Source organism: Nerophis lumbriciformis, linkage group LG15, assembly GCF_033978685.3.
Source record: "Nerophis lumbriciformis linkage group LG15, RoL_Nlum_v2.1, whole genome shotgun sequence".
Lineage (NCBI taxonomy): Eukaryota > Metazoa > Chordata > Actinopteri > Syngnathiformes > Syngnathidae > Nerophis > Nerophis lumbriciformis.
The window spans coordinates 37,482,540-37,504,546 of record NC_084562.2 but is presented as its reverse complement, the minus strand read 5'-3'; the positions used below and the strand labels follow the sequence as shown (position 1 = coordinate 37,504,546).

At 40.1% G+C, this 22,007-nt stretch overlaps 1 protein-coding gene across 1 annotated transcript in view; it reads left to right on the top strand.

The window, feature by feature from the left end:
- Positions 1–1,149: 1,149 nt before the first annotated feature.
- Positions 1,150–22,007, top strand: part of ccnb2 (cyclin B2) — a 38,885-nt gene continuing 18,027 nt past the window's right edge. Inside the window, exons 1-4 of the mRNA XM_061975179.1 lie at positions 1,150–1,294; positions 1,451–1,561; positions 14,083–14,340; positions 14,417–14,575. Coding sequence (XP_061831163.1) covers positions 1,268–1,294; positions 1,451–1,561; positions 14,083–14,340; positions 14,417–14,575 — 555 coding nt within the window. The 5' untranslated portion in view covers positions 1,150–1,267. The remainder of the gene's footprint in view (positions 1,295–1,450; positions 1,562–14,082; positions 14,341–14,416; positions 14,576–22,007) is intronic.

Here is a 22,007-nt window from a genome sequence, read left to right as displayed (position 1 = left end):
TTGCTGGTAGACGGCTGCGTTGACCCTGGATCTCAGGAAACAGAGTGGACCGACACCAGCAGATGACATGGCACCCCAAACCATCACTGAGGTGGAAACTTTACACTAGACTTCAGACAACGTGGATCCTGTGCCTCTCCTGTCTTCCTCCAGACTCTGGGACCTCGATTTCCAAAGGAAATGCAAAATTTGCATGGTTGGGTGATGGTTTGGGGTGCCATGTCATCTGCTGGTGTCGGTCCACTCTGTTTCCTGAGATCCAGGGTCAACGCAGCCGTCTACCAGCAAGTTTTAGAGCACTTCATGCTTCCTGCTGCTGACCTGCTCTATGGAGATGGAGATTTCAAGTTCCAACAGGACTTGGCGCCTGCACACAGCGCAAAATCTACCCGTGCCTGGTTTACGGACCATGGTATTTCTGTTCTAAATTGGCCCGCCAACTCCCCTGACCTTATCCCCATAGAAAATCTGTGGGGTATTGTGAAAAGGAAGATGCAGAATGCCAGACCCAAAAACGCAGAAGAGTTGAAGGCCACTATCAGAGCAACCTGGGCTCTCATAACACCTGAGCAGTGCCAGAAACTCATCGACTCCATGCCACGCCGCATTAACGCAGTAATTGAGGCAAAAGGAGCTCCAACCAAGTATTGAGTATTGTACATGCTCATATTTTTCATTTTCATACTTTTCAGTTGGCCAACATTTCTAAAAATCCCTTTTTTGTATTAGCCTTAAGTAATATTCTAATTTTGTGACACACGGAATTTTGGATTTTCATTTGTTGCCACTTCAAATCATCAAAATTAAATGAAATAAACATTTGAATGCATCAGTCTGTGTGCAATGAATAAATATAATGTACAAGTTACACCTTTTGAATGCAATTACTGGAATAAATCAAGTTTTTCAAAATATTCTAATTTACTGGCTTTTACCTGTATATGCGCATATGAAACTGGTGGGGTTCGGTACCTCCAACAAGGTTAAGAACCACTGCATTAACATATTAACGTGTTGCCTGTAGTGAATGTGTTTTCAAAAAGCTAACCTTAACAGCTGTTTTTGACCAATCCGGAGCGGCCTATTGAAGTATTGTCCAATCAAATATGACGCTGCGCTATTTGAATGCCGCTCATGCGCAGTGGCGTCGTGGAGCGTTGGGTCGGTGGTTGAACTTTTAACTTCATATTCTGCCACCAGCTGAAGGCGGGAATCTGCTTTGGTTTTTATTATCTTGGTCTTTTGAGGCTTCTAGCAAGTTTTAAACATGTCCTCTGTGTATGCACCGCCTGTGGTGAGTATTTCAATCATATGTCAACTTAATGGTGTCTCGCTCGCTCGGTCCAACAATGCCCACGTGTCGTTGTTGTCCTTTTGCTTTACTTTTTAAGTTGCTGCTCTCTTTTTATCTTTGAGTAGTCTTACTTGATATGTTGTGATGTTTTTCCAGCTGCTTCCAGTCGCCGACAATGCTGTTAAGGGCAAAACTATAACGGCTGGGTCGCGAAGAGCTGCTCTCGGAGAGATTACAAACCGCCCTGCAGCCGTCGTTGTCACCAAGGTATTTTTTCAATCCTTCAACTTTTCCGATCCGATAACGATACTTTGTCAAAGTGTTAAAAGTATCAAGTGTAAAACAACATTTTTAAACTAATAAAATACATGATGTGGGCTTTGTACCGAGGATGTCGTTGTGGCTTGTGCAGCCCTTTGAGACACTTGTGATTTAGGGCTATATAAATAAAGATTGATTGATTGATTGATGATCACCTTTAACATTTTTGTCTAACATTAAAGGTGCCATATGTAATAATGTGACCAGAAATTGTACTGCAATCAGTGTTTGCGCTAGGAATATTCATCAAGTCATAAAAATGGCGTCCCACTTTTTGCACCCAGTCGTAAAGGTGTTCTTTTTTATTAGCCCGTTTACATGGCGTGCAAAACATCTTTCCATAGTCATAAGTGAGCCAGCCAGCTCCTGAAGCCACTTGTCATTGAAGCTTTGCTTCTTGGTTTAATTGCTCGCCATGACGAAAACAATGACACCCAGGAGTCCTAATACCAGAAATGCAGTATTTGTGATCGATAAAACTTTCGGCGGATCAAAATTCAAGAAACTGTACCGGAAAGTGCATTACTTTGAAGTCGACTAATAATTAATCATTAATATTTTGACCTGGCAAATATACTGTATTTTCCCGACCACAGGGCGCACCGGAGTTATAAGGCGCACTGCCAATGAGCGGGTCTATTGAGGTCTATTTTTATACAAAAGGTGCATTAAAGGGGTCATATTATGATTTTTTTTTTTTTAAATGTAAACCACTTCCTTGTGGTCTACATAACATGTACCGTATTTTCCGCACTATAAGCCGCCCCGGGTTATTAGCCGCACCTTCAATGAATGGCATATTTCAAAACTTTGTCCACCTATAAGCCGCCCCGGACTATAAGCCGCGCCTACGCTGCGCTAAAGGGAATGTCAAAAAAAACAGTCAGATAGGTCAGTCAAACTTTAATAATATATTAAAAACCAGCGTTCTAACAACTCTGTCCCAAAATGTACGCAAATGTGCAATCACAAACATAGTAAAATTCAAAATAGTGCAGAGCAATAGCAACATAATGTTGCTCGAACGTTAATGTCACAACACACAAAATAAACATAGCGCTCACTTTCTGAAGTTATTCTTCATTCGTAAATCCTTCGAATTCTTCGTCTTCGGTGTCCGAATTGAAAAGTGTGTGTATAAGGTAAGACATATTATCTGGCACTTTGTTTCGCAATATTATGCAAACACAACTTTTCTTACCTTCTGGTACCTGCTGATCTGTATTTGGGATCTCTATAAATCCTGAAAAATTGTGCGAGTCCGCCTTTGTAGTCCGTGACGACACCGTAGTCTATAAGCGTCTTTTCATGAACCGGAAACACCAAGAAGCACCACCTTTAAAATCATCCAGGTGAAGTTCGCTTGCTAGCGTTGTTGCCTTCATTCGAATAGTGATGGTGCTGACACTTCTGCTTGCTGCTCTCTGCTCAACAACCCACTGTTCCAGTTTGTCCTCCAACAGTTGCCATCTTGCTTTGTTCCCTCGGAAACTCTGTTTTGTCTTCTTTACCTGGCGCAGGTCATCTTCTTGCTTCCTCCACCTACGCACCATTGATTCATTTATGTTATATTCTCTTGCTGCTGCTCTATTTCCGTGTTCTTCGGCATGACTTATTGCCTTAAGTTTAAATTCTGCGTTATACGCGTGTCGCTTAGTAGGAGCCATTTTGTGGTCTGGTCTTTACAGATGTAAACACACAAAGGAAATGAAACGAAAATCCGCGCGCTTCTTCTTCTTCCGGGGGCGGGTGGTTGCTTACAGTAGAAGAAGAAGCGCTTCCTGTTCTATGGGGGCGGGTGCTTACCTTGGCGGTTGCTTGCGTAGAAGAAGAAGCGCTTCCTGTTCTACCGGGGAAAAAGATGGCGGCTGTTTACCGAAGTTGCGAGACCGAAACTTTATGAAAATGAATCTTTATTTATCCATATATAAAGCGCACCGGGTTAAAAGCCGCACTGTCAGCTTTTGAGTAAATTTGTGGTTTTTAGGTGCGGCTAATGGTGCGGAAAATACGGTAATGGTGATTCTTTGGTCAAAATGTTGCACAGATTGTTTTACAGATCATCTTTAAGCCGCTTTCTGACCGTCTCTTCAGGATGCGCCGCTTTGTGGGCCGTATTATTTACGTGCCTCCACTTTGACAACGTCTTCTCCCCGTCATCTTTGTTGTAGCGGTGTAGTGTGCAAGGACTGGTGTGGAAGAAGTGTCAAAAGATGGAGCGAACTGTTTTAATGACATTCAGACTTTACTTTAGTCAATAACTGAGCAGCACCTCCTCACAACCACACCGGAAATGTAACCTGTGAAAAACCATCCGACCGGAACTCTAATAACTAAAGTTCCTTGGGGAAATAATGTAAACTCACTATACCGGTATGTTTTAGCGCTTTCATGGCAAGTTACTGACAGATATAAGTAAGAACTTTTACACTTTTATATTAGAAATTGCACTAAAACATATTGGTAGATTTCTAAGCGCCGTGTGTAATGTTCTATATTTTCAATGGAACATATGAAATGTTGGTGTTTACTTGAGACTTATCTTTTGTTGGACTGCCATCTACTGGTCACACTTATAATTACACCCTGTACCAAATAAAATAGTGTAGTGTCCCGGAAGAGTTGGTACTGCAGGGAATTCTGGGTTCTGTTGTTGCCGTGCAAATATTCTCCTGAAATGTTTGTCATTGATTTTTAGTATGGTTTCATAATATGGCACATGTTTGACTGTGTTGGCATTGTTTATATAGCCACCCTTAGTGTGACATGTGTGGCTGTTGAGTAAAAATGCCCGTCATTCACTTAGAACTGAGGTGTTCAAATTCAATAAGAAATTCATAATTGGTTATAACCGTACAGAGTGACAGTTTATCTTGACATATTCAAAATAAGATGAGTATCACCCCGACAAAACAAAACACAGCAATAATCGTTAGGAAAAAAAACCAATCTGCATCTATTTCCAGGATTTCGCGTCCTTTCTGATTGCAATGCGTAAAGACACAAAAAGTGCATTAACGCAAACACTGGCAATCACGGTCAAAATTATGTAGTCTCCTCCCACTCTCCATGATTCGCAGCCGAATCCGAATCCTACTCCAAGGAACTTCAAATGGCAATCGACGAGTCCTACACTGGAGGTTTCTCTTGTTTATGCTTCTTGCAATATAGTTTAAGTACCGTATTTTCCGCACTATAAGGCGCACCGGATTATTAGCCGCACCTTCAATGAATGGCATATTTCATAACTTTGTCCACCAATAAGCCGCCCCGGACTATAAGCCGCGCCTACGCTGCGCTAAAGGGAATGTCAAAAAAACAGTCCGATAGGTCAGTCAAACTTTAATAATATATTAAAAACCAGCGTTCTAACAACTCTGTTCACTCCCAAAATGTACGCAAATGTGCAATCACAAACATAGTAAAATTCAAAATAGTGCAGAGCAATAGCAACATAATGTTGCTCGAACGTTAATGTCACAACACACAAAATAAACATAGCGCTCACTTTCTGAAGTTATTCTTCATTCGTAAATCCTTCGTCTTCGGTGTCCGAAGTGAAAAGTTGGGCAAATTTATGATCCACTGGCAGATGTTGGCGTCGTCTGGCGCTGCCTCCTCGTCTTAGTGAAGGTGTGTTTGCCTTCTGTCATCCATTGTTCCCACGCAGTTAGCAGTCTAGCTTCGAATGCCCTGTTGACACCAATATCTAGCGGCTGGAGGTCTTTTGTCAATCCACCCGGAATGACGGCGAGTATTGAATTAAGCGCGTAAGCGTGTCTCTCAATGTGCTGTTATGAGCTAGCAAATATAACAACTACACTACCCAGCATGCAACGATAGTGACGAGCATGCGCGGTAGCCCTGAGAAGCGTTGTTGTATGCTGGGAGTTAGAATGTGGTTATGAGCACGCTGTGAGTAAACGTTGAGAACTCAGTTAACACGCCTCGTCTGCATTATTTATAATTAGACAGACAACACACTTAATAGGAGCCATTTTGGGGTCTTTACATAAACACACAAATGGAAATGAAACGTCACATATCCCAGCATGCACCGCGCGCTTCTTCGTCATCCGCTGTTCCCACGCAGTTAGCAGTCTAGCTTCGAATGCCCTGTTGACACCAATATCTAGCGGCTGGAGGTCTTTTGTCAATCCACCCGGAATGACGGCGAGTATTGAATTAAGCGCGTAAGCGTGTCTCTCAATGTGCTGTTATGAGCTAGCAAATATAACAACTACACTACCCAGCATGCAACGATAGTTACGAGCATGCGCGGTAGCCCTGAGAAGCGTTGTATGCTGGGAGTTAGAATGTGGTTATGAGCACGCTGTCAGTAAACGTTGAGAACTCAGTTAACACGCCTCGTCTGCATTATTTATAATTAGACAGACAACACACTTAATAGGAGCCATTTTGGGGTCTTTACATAAACACACAAATGGAAATGAAACGTCACATATCCCAGCATGCACCGCGCGCTTCTTCTACGGGGAAAAAAGATGGCGGCTGTTTACCGTAGTTGCGAGACCTAAACTTTATGAAAATGAATCTTAATATTTATCCATATATAAAGCGCACCGGGTTATAAGGCGCACTGTCAGCTTTTGAGAAAATTTGTGGTTTTTAGGTGCGCCTTATAGTGCGGAAAATACGGTAATTATGCCACATTTTACTGATGTCGATTAGCCAAATGTATTTGTAAAGTTACGCAGCAATATTTTAGTCGGGACAGATTGTTGGCATTACCCTGCTAAAATGTCTAGTTTGACTGCACGGACCACCATCAAAATAATGTTCTATATCGCATAATCCTACTTTCATGGCAAGCCAAAGTAGACAGAAAAATTACCGCCGCATTTCGTTTAGCATAACTCCATGTTGCATCCAACCTGACGCACTGCATTCTCTTCCATGTACGCACATCACCATCTTTCATTGCAGAGTGCAATTCAATAAGCCAACTCACGTTGCGCAAAAACCACGTTACGCATAAATCAGAGGTGGGACCAAGTCATTGCTTTGCAAGTCACAAGTAAGTCTCAAGTCTTTACCCTCAAGTCTCGAGTCAAGTCCCGAGTCAAGACAGGGCAAGTACGAGTCAAGACTGGAAAGTCTCAAGTCAAGTCCCAAGTCCTGCATTTTGAGTTTCGAGTCCTTTCAAGTCATTTAACCACAGACTAATATATTTACACAGATTGTGTATGCTTTTAAAACGCTGTATTTATTTATTAAAACAAGTGCATTTGAAATTGCAGGGAAAAAGATAGTGCTGACATTGCACTTCAAAATAGCACTATTAACCAGTCATTTTAAACATGTACCTCATTCCTTTACAGAATAAACACATTTGAAAAAAACAAGTGCAACTGTACTTATTTGCACAAAAGTGTTAACATTGTATTTCCATGGCATATTGCATTGTAACTAGTTCCACAGCAGTTTCTATCCTGTTCTTACCTTATCTCATCTCATACTGTATGTGTGTTTGTGTGCGTACACATGAAAAACATAACAAATATATAAACATAACAATGAACAGAGTTGTACTTTTTAGATGTCAGGACCCTATGCAATATGTACACATATTCTTAATATAGTATACATTTTAACTGACCTTTATTTGATTATGTTTGTCTTTTTGTAGGTGGTTAAAATACGCGGTGCTGCTGACTGCTGTCTAACGTTACGTTACTGTGTGTGATACATTGACTAACGTAATGTTACTGTGTGTGATACATTGACTAACGTTACAATACTGTGTGTGATACATTGACTAATGTAACATTATGTGTAGGTACCTCATGAAACCCTGCTTAAAAAAAAATAACTTGACAAAAAGTATGAATAAGGTAGCAAACTGCAGTGGACGCAACAGATTGCCGTGTTTGCAATTACGTTATAACCATAGACATCTTATAAGTAGACGCAGCATTGGTTGCTGTGACGTGAGCAATTTGCCCGCCATCTTGAAGTGCTGACAGTTGAAAGGTAGAAAACAAAGATGGTGTTCAGCGTTTTCCTGCTCAAATGAGCAGACTGTTGAAAATAGGAATCGGGGGATTACTTTTCACAAGTAAGATTTAACATTAACATACTATTGGTTGTATTTTATGAAAATAATATTACCACAGAGTTGAGAAGGAGCAAAGATCTTCAATATTTGTATGTGAAAATCACAAAGAAATCTTCTGGGGGAGGATGACGCCCCTACAGGGGTTTGGTTTACAAACTTTCAGCCCCACCTAAAACAAAATTCACCAGCCACTACTGATTATGATGCATTCTCATTTTAGGCAAAGTATAAGACAATACTTTCTTAACAGTATAATTGTAACCAGGAATCAGTCTTCAAGTACCGGTAACAATATTCAAATACTAACATTGTTGGGTTAAACAGAATTTGGTTTTATTCTGAATCCAGTGAAACAGATTGGTGGTTTTAGCTGATATGAAGACTTTCAGGTGTTTATATATGTTTAAGTATTTGGCAGACGCTTTTATCCAAAGCGACTTACATAAAATAATACATATAAAACAATCACTGCAAACATTATCATTTAAGGGAAGAATGTAATAGAAAATATCAATACAAAGTGTCAAGACAGAATAAACTCTCTGCTGCTGAAGCAACAGAGATACAGTCTATAGGTCCCTAAGATATATAGATATCTAATGTATTCATACATTGTTTATGTAGGATACACGCATGTATATATAACCTAATCATATTGTTTTTTCAACTTAAAAATAGTTTACCGTTTTTTTTCCCCCTTCTCTGGGATTATATTCCCAGTTTTGATCTCGGACGTCTGGTCACTTATAGCGTATAAGAATATTATATTACTGTTAAGCAAACTATGAATAATAAAACACGCCAAAACATGTGTCTGTTACACACGTATGACAAAAAAGCGCGTGAAAATCAGTGGTATTCAGTGAGGTAAAATGAATTAAATGCGCTGACAGTTCATTGCTCCTGCCAAATGAATTGCACTGAGTGGAGCGGATCACCACTCCAAGATGGCGGCCCCGCGCCTCGTCTGCGCCAGTATGCAGTAGCGCTCTATGCTGCGTCTACTTATAAGATGTCTATGGTTATAACGTTAGCAGTGAGTTTGCAGCCTCACTGATTTAACTACACAGCAAATAAAAGTCACGTTACTTAGCCAATAAACGTTATCTTACATTCAAAACTTACCCTTCTTTGTGCAACTTCAAATGTCGAACGAAGTTGGAAGTTGTTGCGTCTCCGTCTGTAATATTCGAACTGTGTGATTTGCATACGGCAATTCGTTTTTTGTTGACCAAGTCGTAGTTTTTATACCCGAACGAAACCAACTTTAACATAATTGTTTATCACTGGCACGTTGTTGGACAACTCTTGGTCATTGGTTGTCCTGCAATTTGATTGGATGAATGCTGTGTGATGAAAACAACGTCGTTCTAATTTGATTGGCTGTTGTACTGACAGCACACCAGCTGACAGGAATAACACGCTGATAGACAGACGAAGAAAATGAAAAATACGGAGCGCTCCCAAATAACTTTTTAAGCTTTGGATTTTGGGGAAAGTGGCAAGTCATGTCAAGTCAAAAGGCTCAAGTCCAAGTGAAGTCACAAGTCATTGATGTTAAAGTCTAAGTCGAGTTGCAAGTCTCTTTACATTTTGTCAAGTCGAGTCTAAAGTCATCAAATTCATGACTCGAGTCTGACTCGAGTCCAAGTCATGTGACTCGAGTCCACACCTCTGGCATAAATCATATAGCCTACTACCATGTCAATACACAAAGTAGAAAATCATTACATGTAATGCATTATATTGTGCCAAGCAAATACCACCCCATATGTGCCTCATGCACATACCGTACCAGAAACCACAATTAACTGTGCTAATGTTGGAATGCATATTGAGAAGGAAATAGGCACTGACACTACCCATATCCACAGGTTTTATTTGTCAAATTTATGTTGCCCTGTCAGTTGGAATACACTGACATACAGGCTAACTGGTATATACAGGTAAAAGCCAGTAAATTAGAATATTTTGAAAAACTTGATTTATTTCAGTAATTGCATTCAAAAGGTGTAACTTGTACATTATATTTATTCATTGCACACAGACTGATGCATTCAAATGTTTATTTCATTTAATTTTGATGATTTGAAGTGGCAACAAATGAAAATCCAAAATTCCGTGTGTCACAAAATTAGAATATTACTTAAGGCTAATACAAAAAAGGGATTTTTAGAAATGTTGGCCAACTGAAAAGTATGAAAATGAAAAATATGAGCATGTACAATACTCAATACTTGGTTGGAGCTCCTTTTGCCTCAATTACTGCGTTAATGCGGCGTGGCATGGAGTCGATGAGTTTCTGGCACTGCTCAGGTGTTATGAGAGCCCAGGTTGCTCTGATAGTGGCCTTCAACTCTTCTGCGTTTTTGGGTCTGGCATTCTGCATCTTCCTTTTCACAATACCCCACAGATTTTCTATGGAGCTAAGGTCAGGGGAGTTGGCGGGCCAATTTAGAACAGAAATACCATGGTCCGTAAACCAGGCACGGGTAGATTTTGCGCTGTGTGCAGGCGCCAAGTCCTGTTGGAACTTGAAATCTCCATCTCCATAGAGCAGGTCAGCAGCAGGAAGCATGAAGTGCTCTAAAACTTGCTGGTAGACGGCTGCGTTGACCCTGGATCTCAGGAAACAGAGTGGACCGACACCAGCAGATGACATGGCACCCCAAACCATCACTGATGGTGGAAACTTTACACTAGACTTCAGGCAACGTGGATCCTGTGCCTCTCCTGTCTTCCTCCAGACTCTGGGACCTCGATTTCCAAAGGAAATGCAAAATTTGCATGGTTGGGTGATGGTTTGGGGTGCCATGTCATCTGCTGGTGTCGGTCCACTTTGTTTCCTGAGATCCAGGGTCAACGCAGCCGTCTACCAGCAAGTTTTAGAGCACTTCATGCTTCCTGCTGCTGACCTGCTCTATGGAGATGGAGATTTCAAGTTCCAACAGGACTTGGCGCCTGCACACAGCGCAAAATCTACCCGTGCCTGGTTTACGGACCATGGTATTTCTGTTCTAAATTGGCCCGCCAACTCCCCTGACCTTAGCCCCATAGAAAATCTGTGGGGGTATTGTGAAAAGGAAGATGCAGAATGCCAGACCCAAAAACGCAGAAGAGTTGAAGGCCACTATCAGAGCAACCTGGGCTCTCATAACACCTGAGCAGTGCCAGAAACTCATCGACTCCATGCCACGCCGCATTAACGCAGTAATTGAGGCAAAAGGAGCTTCAACCAAGTATTGAGTATTGTACATGCTCATATTTTTCATTTTCATACTTTTCAGTTGGCCAACATTTCTAAAAATCCCTTTTTTGTATTAGCCTTAAGTAATATTCTAATTTTGTGACACACGGAATTTTGGATTTTCATTTGTTGCCACTTCAAATCATCAAAATTAAATGAAATAAACATTTGAATGCATCAGTCTGTGTGCAATGAATAAATATAATGTACAAGTTACACCTTTTGAATGCAATTACTGAAATAAATCAAGTTTTTCAAAATATTCTAAATTACTGGCTTTTACCTGTATTTCCCCCGTTAGCCTATATGTCGATGGGTCATTGACCGGGCTAGCATGCTAAGCATAACACTAGTGTGATGGTGCTTCGCTCCTAAGCATTCGTTGCACAAACATACTAGCTTTTTAGACAAGATCATAGACTATATTGGACAATTATATTTTACATGCCAAATGTCCATTTCCATTTATTACAAGTAATAGGCAAGTAAGGCATTTACATTTTCTTATCAAGAAGGAAATTAGCAAGTTTGGCGTCAGATGAAGAAAAAAATAATCTCCATCTTTCAAAGGCATCCCGATACAAATCCTCGTTTTGTTCCTGGCTTTGTCATGAATAATTCTGAGAACTGTAACTATGCCTTTTTAGATTTACTAAGATCTGACATGTTTGGTAACTTTACCAGTGGCAGTAGCCAGACGAAGATGGCGGTGCGTAAATGGCTACCTGGATGTGACACACTCACATACTTTCTAATTGGTCAAATGGTGGAGGGCGGGGCATCGAAATGAAAAAAATAACATTTCGGGGCTGTAAATCTAATTATGAATTGAGCATATCCCGGCTCAACTACCGTTATCAGTTATAAAGGTATTCGAAAAGAACATGATTTATTAATGCTTTTTGACATATCAGGGCCATTTAATGACTTAACATGAAATTATTACATATGGCACCTTTTTTATAAATAAATATGTGCCTTTGGTGTAAAGTTTAGATACCCCTGATTCAAAATATTTGAACCTCCTTAAAATTCAAAGTTGGTTAAAAAAAATGTAAATACCGGTACATATGAACTTAAGAAGAATTACAACAGCCATAATAACATACATGTGTAACTGAACTCAAATGTTTATACAGACGGAATTTTTGACACTAACGTATGCAGTTTTTATTCTATTATACAAAGGGGAATAAAACAGTACAAATGTAAGGGCAATATCCGTATGTAATGAGAAATTATATGTTTAGTCAGCTATAATACACAGCTAACATCTATTTTTAGAATTAAAAAAATCAATGTGGCCTTTAGTGGAAATAGTTCTGACACTTTTTGAACTAAGTATCGATATTTTGATTTGCGAATCTATACTAGAGGCTAAAGATCTGGTATCTGCAGTATTGATCCGCACATCCCTGTCTTTAACATCAACTTACTTTACTGGCCTTAATTGACTTTATTCAAATTTCAAGCAATAAATGTGCTCATTGTAAATGAGTCGTTCAAATGCGCAGTTTACTTGTATTTTTTATTAATGGAGTCAAGATTTGTATTAGTCGCCGTTGTCTCGTTCACTAATTGCACATCCGTAACGCTGCCTTGAATAGATTGTTGGTAATATTTTGCATGGAAAAAATACAGAATATTTTAGTATTCCAAGCACACCCAAATGTTTTGCCGTTCTTGGGATGGTACATTTATTTAAAAATTTTTTTGAATGATCAGTTTGCATTGTGCAAAATGTAGAACACACTCGCACTTTGTCAGGAATACTTGCATAAGAAATACCCAAGCCCACTAGAAGTGGGGAAATCGATTTTTAGATGCATTGCAATTCGGACATGGACGATTTGTAAAATCTATTAGTAAACGCCAATCGAGTTATTCATTGTAAAGTGTGGGGTCTGATGTTGTTGTGGCTTGTGCAGCCCTTTGACACTTGTGATTAAGGCCTCTAAACTTTGATAAAGTAATGCAAACCGTTCTAAAGTTTTGCTGACTGCAGCAAGCCACCTCACAGACCGACCAGCGTCTTTATTTTAGAGCACTTATGTTCCAGTTTTGCACACATTTCCATTAACTTAATAAATGTGGTAATTAACTTATTACAAGTGCACTGTTTTTTTAAGTTGCAAGTGATAAACGCTTATTTAGTGAACAAAATAAATGTACAACTGCATTAGAATGCATGAATTAAAGATCAATCAATAATCGATTGGTAATCAAATTGTAAGTCCTGAGTTGTGAGGTGCCTAAAGATTCCTGCCTAAAGCAAACACCTGAAGCCAAACTCCTGACCAATGCACTAATCACTTCACTATCAATTTATAATCTAAATTGATCAGCAAGCAACCAATGTTTTTTCAGGGCCGATACAGATTAGTGGTGTAGGAGACCGATTACTATTTGAGACTATATTAATTTCCAGTGGAAGTGACATTGGCTTTAGAATACAATTTACAAATGCTTAACTTTGTTGATATCCATGAATCATGTTGATTTATAAAAAATAAAAGTAAATGCAGGGAATCCTTTAGCACAGTAGCATCCCTTTTTATAAATGTCAATGATTTTATTAGCTCCCTTTTTTAAATGTAAATCGAACCAAGACCATGGCTTCTGATTGGCTCTGCCGCTTACTCTTGCGCAGTTTGTGTTACCAATCCAATGGCGCTGTGGGTTGGCCAATCCTGGACAGTGGTGCGACTGCATCCGAGCCAAACTGACTAGTTTTAAATGGGTCGGTCGAATTTATTTAAAAAAAAAAAAAAAGCAGACACTTCTTGGATGATTGCTACAGTTGATATGATAGCAATGGTGAGAATAGAGGTTATATATTACTATTCATGATCAATACACAAATTTTGAAAAGCCCTTTTTCAAAATGCCAAATATAGGTGCCGATAATAGGTCGATCTCTAAAATCAATGTGACTCGAATCATCGCCCCAAGAATCTGAGTAGAGTAGTGTTTGTATGCACACAATGGTCTTCCTCGTGCCAGTCATTTAAACAATGGCTATTTCCAGTCTTCATCTATATGGCTCTACACTGAGTCACACATTTTTAAATTCTATAGTTTTCCTTTTTGAAGGGATGACTCATAGGTCTACTGTAACTGTAGGTTACTTTTGCCTTCCAGGTTGGACGAAACAAGGCCTGTGGAGCTGAGAAAGCCAAAGTTCAGCCAATGGGCCCACTCAAGGTCCAAGCCCCGACAGTTCCACTTCCAGAGATATCAGCTGATGTGTCAATGAAGGAGGAAGAGGAGCAAGAACTGTGCCAGGCTTTCTCCAACGCAATGCTCCCAGTGCATGATGTTGATGAAGAGGATGGTGACATGCCTCACCTCTGCTCAGAATATGTGAAAGACATCTACGGATATCTGCGCCAGCTGGAGGTTATCCACTTTCCTGCCCGCCTTGTTGTAAAATGGAACAATTACCCTGAATTCGGTGTTGCTCTTCTTTGCACAGGTGCAGCAGGCTGTACGTGCAAATTACATGGAAGGTTACGAAATTACGCATCACATGCGAGCGCTTCTCATCGACTGGATGGTCCAAGTTAGTTCCAGGTTCCAGCTGCTGCAGGAGACCTTGTATCTCTCAGTCGCTGTCCTTGATCGTTTTCTCCAGGTAGGGCTATCTATTTTATGGAGGTAACGTTCTGTGATGATTTTAATCTTCATTTAAAGTGTTGTCTATTGTGAGCGAACTGTGGTGCTGAATTTCCCCCAGGGATTAATAAAGTACCGTATTTTCCGCACCATAAGGCGCCCTGGGTTAAAAGCCGCGCCTTCAATGAACGGCATATTTCAAAACTTTGTCCACCTATAAGCCGCCCGGTGTTGTAAGCCGCATCTAACTGCGCTAAAGGAATGTCAAAAAAAACAGTCAGGTCAGTCAAACTTTAATAATATATTAAAAACCAGCGTTCTAACAACTCTGTTCACTCCCAAAATGTACGCAAATGTGCAATCACAAACATAGTAAAATTCAAAATAGTGCAGAGCAATAGCAACATAATGTTGCTCGAACGTTAATGTCACAACACACAAAATAAACATAACGCTCACTTTCTGAAGTTATTCTTCATTCATAAATCCCTCGAATTATTCTCCTTCGTTGTCCGAATTGAAAAGTTGGGCGAATGTGGGATCCAAAATGTCGTCTGGCCCTGTCTCCCTGCCTCCCTGTCTTGGTGAACGTCACGTGTGTTCGCCTTCTGTCATCCACTGTTCCCACGCAGTTAGCAGTCTAGCTTCGAATGCCCTATTGACACCAATATCTAGCGGCTGGAGGTCTTTTGTCAATCCACCCGGAATGACGGCGAGTATTGAGTTAAGCGCGTAAGCGTGTCTCTTAATGTGATGTTATGAGCTAGCAAATATAACAACTACACTACCCAGCATGCAACGATAGTGACGAGCATGCGCGGTAGCCCTGAGAAGCGTTGTTGTATGTGCTGGGAGTTAGAATGTGGTTATGAGCACGCTGTGAGTAAACGTTGAGAACTCCGTTAACACGCCTCGTCTGCATTATTTATAATTAGACAGACAACACACTTAATAGGAGCCATTTTGGGGTCTTTACATAAACACACAAATGGAAATGAAACGTCACATATCCCAGCATGCACCGCGCGCTTCTTCTACGGGGAAAAAAGATGGCGGCTGTTTACCGAAGTTGCGAGACCGAAACTTTATGAAAATGAATCTTAATATTTATCCATATATAAAGCGCACCGGGTTATAAGGCGCACTGTCAGCTTTTGAGAAAATTTGTGGTTTTTAAGTGCGCCTTATAGTGCGGAAAATACGGTACTTTCTATTCTATTTTACTGGTGAAAATAAGTAGAGTATGCTTAGCAGCCTAATGTACGCCCAAAACGAAAATACATTTTACCAAGGTATGCCTATTGGCTACTGTTTCAGATTGCCATATAGCTTGGTCCATGTTGTCCACAATATGCAAATATGAAAGAGGAATTATTTTATCATGTGATTTGGCTGTCTCCATACATTTCACATTGCCATGACAGCCGTGCTAATGTTGGAACCCATTTCCTCAGTGTATCAGCATGTTGAACGGAATGGTCACTAACCCTACCAATATCCACAGGTTTTATTTGTCAAAGATATTTTGCCCTGTCAACCTGTATGTCAATGTGTATTCTAACTAACAGGCATGCGGCTCTTTGATCACTCTGATGCGGCTCAGCATCTTACTTGCTGAACCCCCCCAATTTCCCCGTGAGACTTCCGAATTTTGGTGCCTCTCGCAGAAAACACTCGGGATTAATATTCACCCTTACAGCTATAATAAGGGCGTGCCATGATGGTACAACATTTGGCACCCTCTACAATCTGTATTAACAGCGTGCCAGCCCAACACTTGTTATACAATATACATCTTCTGCTTGCACACGTACGTGACAGCAAGGCATACTTGGTCAACAGCTACACAGGTTACACTGACGGTGACCATATAAAACAACTTTAACACTCTTACTAATAATGCGCCACACTTTGAACCAAAACCAAACAAGAATGACAAACACATTTCGGGAGAACATCTGCACCTTAACACAACATAAACACAACAGAACACCCAGAATCCCATGCAGCCCTGACTTTTCTGGGCTACATTATACACCCCTGCTACCACCAAATCCCGCCCCCACGCCAACCCTGCTCCCTCACACATAAACCCCCCCTCTGTGCGTCGGTTGAGGTGTATAATATAATGTATCCCGGAAGAGTTAGGGCTGCATGGGATTCTGGGTATTTGTCCTGTTGTGTTACGGTGCAGATGTTCTCCCGAAATGTGTTTGTCATTCTTGTTTGGTGTGGGTTCACAGTGTGGCACATTATTAGTAAGAGTGTTAAAAACATTTTTTTATACCGCCACCGTCAGTGTAACCTGTGTGGTTGTTCAAGTATGCCTTGCTGTCACCCACGTGAGTAAGCGGAAGCCTCATACAACGTGTGGCTGATCAGGCACGCTGGTTGTAGTGGGTGCTATATGCTGTACCATCACGGCACGCATGACGCTGACAAGCGCCATTCATTCAAAACCTGCGTGCTGCACCAGCTTTCAAATTCCATATAAAGGTGTGGGCAGCGTGTCTGAGACCACTGGTTTATACATAGCACAAAGCAAAAAAAAAACTTTGTATGCAGTGTTATTTCATTTAAAATTTCAAAAAAAATTTGCGGCTCCTATTGTTTTCTATAATTTGTGAAACTGGTCAAAATGGCTCTTTGACTGGTAAAGGTTGCCGACCCCTGCACTCGGAGCTAAGTACCATCACACTAAGCATTCGTTGCATGAACATACTAGCTTTGTTAGACAAGATCATAGACTGTATTGGACAATATAGTTTACATACCAAATGTCCATTTATTACAAGTAATCGGTAAGTAAGGCATTTAAGTTTTCTTATCAAGGAGGAAATTGGCAAGTTTGGCGTCAGATGAAAAAAAAATCTTCTCCGCCTTCAATCGTCCATCTTTCAAAGGCATCCCCGATACAAATCCTGGCTTTGTCATGAATAAGTTGAGAATCATAACGACGCCTTTCATATTTACTAAGGTCTGACATATTTAGTACCGTATTTTCCGCACTATAAGGCGCACCGGATTATTAGCCGCACCTTCAATGAATGGCATATTTCAAAACTTTGTCCACCTATAAGCCGCCCCGGACTATAAGCCGCGCCTACGCTGTGCTAAAGGGAATGTCAAAAAAACAGTCAGATAGGTCAGTCAAACTTTAATAATATATTAAAAACCAGCGTTCTAACAACTCTGTCCCAAAATGTACGCAAATGTGCAATCACAAACATAGTACAATTCAAAATAGTGCAGAGCAATAGCAACATAATGTTGCTCGAACGTTAATGTCACAACACACAAAATAAACATAGCGCTCACCTTCTGAAGTTATTCTTCATTCGTAAATCCTTCGAATTCTTCGTCTTCGGTGTCCGAATTGAAAAGTTGGGCAAATGTGGGATCCAAAATGGCCGGTTCCGTCTCGTCGAAGTCATCGGAGTCAGTGTCACTGTTCAGCAGTTCTGTGAATCCTGCCTTCCGGAAAGCTCGGACCACAGTTGTGACCGAAATATCTGCCCAGGCATTTACGATCCACTGGCAAATGTTGGCGTATGTCGTCCGGCGCTGTCTGCCTGTCTTAGTGAAGGTGTGTTCGCCTTCGGTCATCCATTGTTCCCACGCCGTTCGCAGTCGTGATTTGAATGCCCTGTTGACACCAATATCCAGCGGTTGGAGTTATTTGGTTAATCCACCCGGAATGACGGCGAGTGTTGTATTTGTGTGCTTCACTTGTTTTTTGACACCATCTGTGATGTGGGCGCGCATAGAGTCGTATATCAACATGGACGGAGCTGTGTGAAAAAAGCCACCCGGCCTCTTCGCGTAAACTTCCCTTAACCACTCGCTCATCTTTTCTTCATCCATCCATCCCTTCGAGTTAGCTTTTATGATGACGCCGGCTGGAAAGGTCTCTTTTGGCAAGGTCTTCCTTTTGAATATCACCATGGGTGGAAGTTTCAGGCCATTAGCATGGCAAGCTAGAACCACAGTGAAGGACGACTTCTCATTCCCTGTGGTGCGAATATTCACCGTACGTGCTCCCGTTGTATCCACAGTGCGGTTCACAGGAATATCAGTTGCTGTGAAATAGTAATCCGTGTGCGGATGGAGAGATTGCGTCTTTTCATGAACCGGATCCTTGTCGCTTAGTAGGAGCCATTTTGTGGTCTTTACAGATGTAAACAGGAAATGAAACGTACGGTAATATCCGCGCGCTTTTTCTTCTTCTACGCGGGCGGGTAGTTGCTTACAGTAGAAGAAGAAGAAGCGCTTCCTGTTCTATGGGGGCGGTTGCTTGCGTAGAAGAAGAAGCGCTTCCTGTTCTACCGGGAAAAAAGATGGCGGCTGTTTACCGTAGTTACGAGACCGAAACTTTATGAAAATGAATCTTAATATTAATCCATATATAAAGCGCACCGGGTTAAAAGCCGCACTGTCAGCTTTTGAGTAAATTTGTGGTTTTTAGGTGCGGCTAATGGTGCGGAAAATACGGTAACTTTACCAGTGGCAGTAGCTCGATTTAAAGAGTGTGGCGGGTAACCGGCAACCTGGATGTGACACACTCACAGACTTTCTAATTGTTCAAACGGTGGAGGGCGGGACATCGAATTTAAATCAATAACAAGATTCAGAACTTTCAACCATCCACCCACATAGCTCTTCCCATATCAAACGCAAAACATGTTTTCCCGGAATTTCCGGTAATTTTTCTCCCCATTGACAATGAATGGGAAATATACAACTGACTGCATATCCCACATTTCTCTTCTGATTTGAACTGTTCAAATCAGAAGAGTCCATACTCCACTCACCCCGGACATTCAAGCATTTCAGTTCTGCTCAAGCGTATTAGCGGTTTGGCGGCTCGCGCATATAGGGTATTAACACTAAATTCATATCAGAATTGCAAATTCTAGTTATCTCTGGCAATCAGATTAATAAAGTTAAAACTTAAAATGTTTAGTCTTGTTTGCCTTGCTTTTTATTTTTTAAACCACTTTACCATGTGCAGTCATTAGTTCCACACCTATTGCCGCAAAACTGACATGCTGACAGGACTTTCTTTTCTTTGGAACAAATGTCATGCTCCCGTTAGCATTAGCCATGTTTTGCTAAGGAAGTAAAGGGAACCAAGGAAGCTCCTGGGGGGGCAAAAAGTATTCTGGAGCTGAGCAAGAGGCGAAAAATCGATTCTTTACTTTTTAAATCGTCTGCAACAAAACTAGCCAGGCCTAACACAACCTAGAAATGTAGTATTGGTCTTTATATTCATGGGTTTTGTAAATAGATATCAATCATGAACATTAGATTTCTTTAGTATTTTCTCGCATTCAAAAAACTTAAGGTATTTAAAATGTGGGGAAAAAAGTTAAATCATGTCATGTCTTGTGCAAAAATTCAGATTTCACGGTAAACATACAGGTTAGCAGCAGCAGATTTTACTGTGAAAATGTTAGTTTTTACAGTACATTAATGTAAACAGTAAGATTTGTATGGTAAAAATGGCAGCTCTGTTTAAAATGACTGTAAATGTTTTTTTAATTTAAAATTTGTTGTGAAAAACATTTAACATTTTACAGAAAAGTTTTGGTGACTGACCTGCCAGTTTTTTTTACTGTAAATCTGTGGATTTCTTTTTAGTGTGCTTGCAAGGTGTATTTTTGGGCATGACAAGTCTCATGGTGATGTAGAGTATTATATTCCTTGAGCACTGACACTTGACACACAGGTTTCACATTTATCTTTTGAATAAATGGGAATTGGGCTATTAATCTTGAAAAATGTTACACTCCATGTATCCACTTTTCTCTTTGACCAATACTTTTAGGCTATACTTATTACGCTTGAAAGGTCCCTTTAGCTTATTATATAAAAAATGACAAGACAATATTTTTAGTATGAACCCTTTTTGACAGTGTATACTAAAGGTGGGAATTTTTGGCCACCTCATGATTCGGTTAAAAATCGACAATTTATGCATTTTACATTTCTTTTTGTTTCACTAAATAAGTGTTCATCACTTGCAACTTTTTAAAAACAGTACATTTGACACATGTGTGCAAAACTGGAACATAAGTGCTCTGTAATTAAGGAGCTGGTCAGATCTCTCTGAGGTGGCTCAATGCAGTAAGCCATTTTTAAAAAATTTTTTTAGAACTGTCTGCATTACTTTATTTACAATAAATCAACGTTTACAATTTTTTATTTTTTTTTTAATCATCTATGTCCGAATTGCGATGCATATACTAAACAAATATATATATATATATATATATATATATATATATATATATATATATATATATTCCCCCCACCTCTAGTGTATGTCTACACATTAATAGATTAATCTGCGAAATCTTTGTTTGCGGGACTGTTTGATAGACTTTGCCTTTGGATAGCTGTTAGGCTTGTTTGTGTTCTTTTTAATCACGTCGTGGTTTTGACAGTTAGTATTTTGCACTTTTTTTTGTCATGTCTTCAAGTGATAATGGCCCTGTTTAAGTCATAGCAACAACTCTTTGGCAGCATTTTTTTTTTCTGATTAGCCTACCTTGTTCAATGGTAGACTTTTTATTTTTTTGTTTTTAAATCCAAACAAATATGATCCTCTTTTTGGCACCAATTTCTCTTTGGTTTGTTGATTTAGCCTCCGTTGTGCTCTCCCTCTGTGCAATGTTGACCTGTTCGAAGGGATTTATAAACGCTCCCTAAAAGTAGGGGTGTTTCCGTTACATTGGCCGCAGCCTAGACGTTGAAACGATTCAAACGTGGATATACATTAGGATGTTCCAATTTTTAAGGTTTTGTGCTGCCGTTATTAAAGGTGTAAGGATTTTATTCAGAATTTTTAGTTGCTGATACGATTCAGTTCTTTTAGAATCATACAATTTCAGTAAGTTGAAATCTATTCAGTAATTTTTTTTTATTTTTTTTTAGCAAAAAAAAAAAATCAAGAGTGGGACTTTGAAATACTTAACCACTACAGGTGAGGTTTCCTATATTCCTGTTTCTTGTAATGGAATTTGTGTATAACTGAATTATGGGTGCTAGTAAACTACAATGGCCAATGCATTCACTTATTTAAATAAAGTGAAACCAACACTTCAAGATTTAAGAGGAAACTTTTGACTGTCATTTTCAATAATGGTACATTGGCAAACATTTTAACATGGATGCTGTGGCTTGGTTGGTAGAGTGGTCGTGCCAGCAACCTGGTTCGATCCCCCGGCTTCCGCCATCTGAGTTGTCCTTGGGCAATTGTGTGTGTGTGTGTGTGTGTGTTACAAGTATAACCCATTTAGCTGCTACTTCTACTGTTTTCAACAAAAATATTATCAAAAGTGCAACCAACAGCTCTTCAGGTTAAATGAAGTGGTTTGACCTACGACTATTCATTTTAATAAGCAGTTACGATGGAGAAAAGTCACAACAAATGCAAACGTCATTTGCGG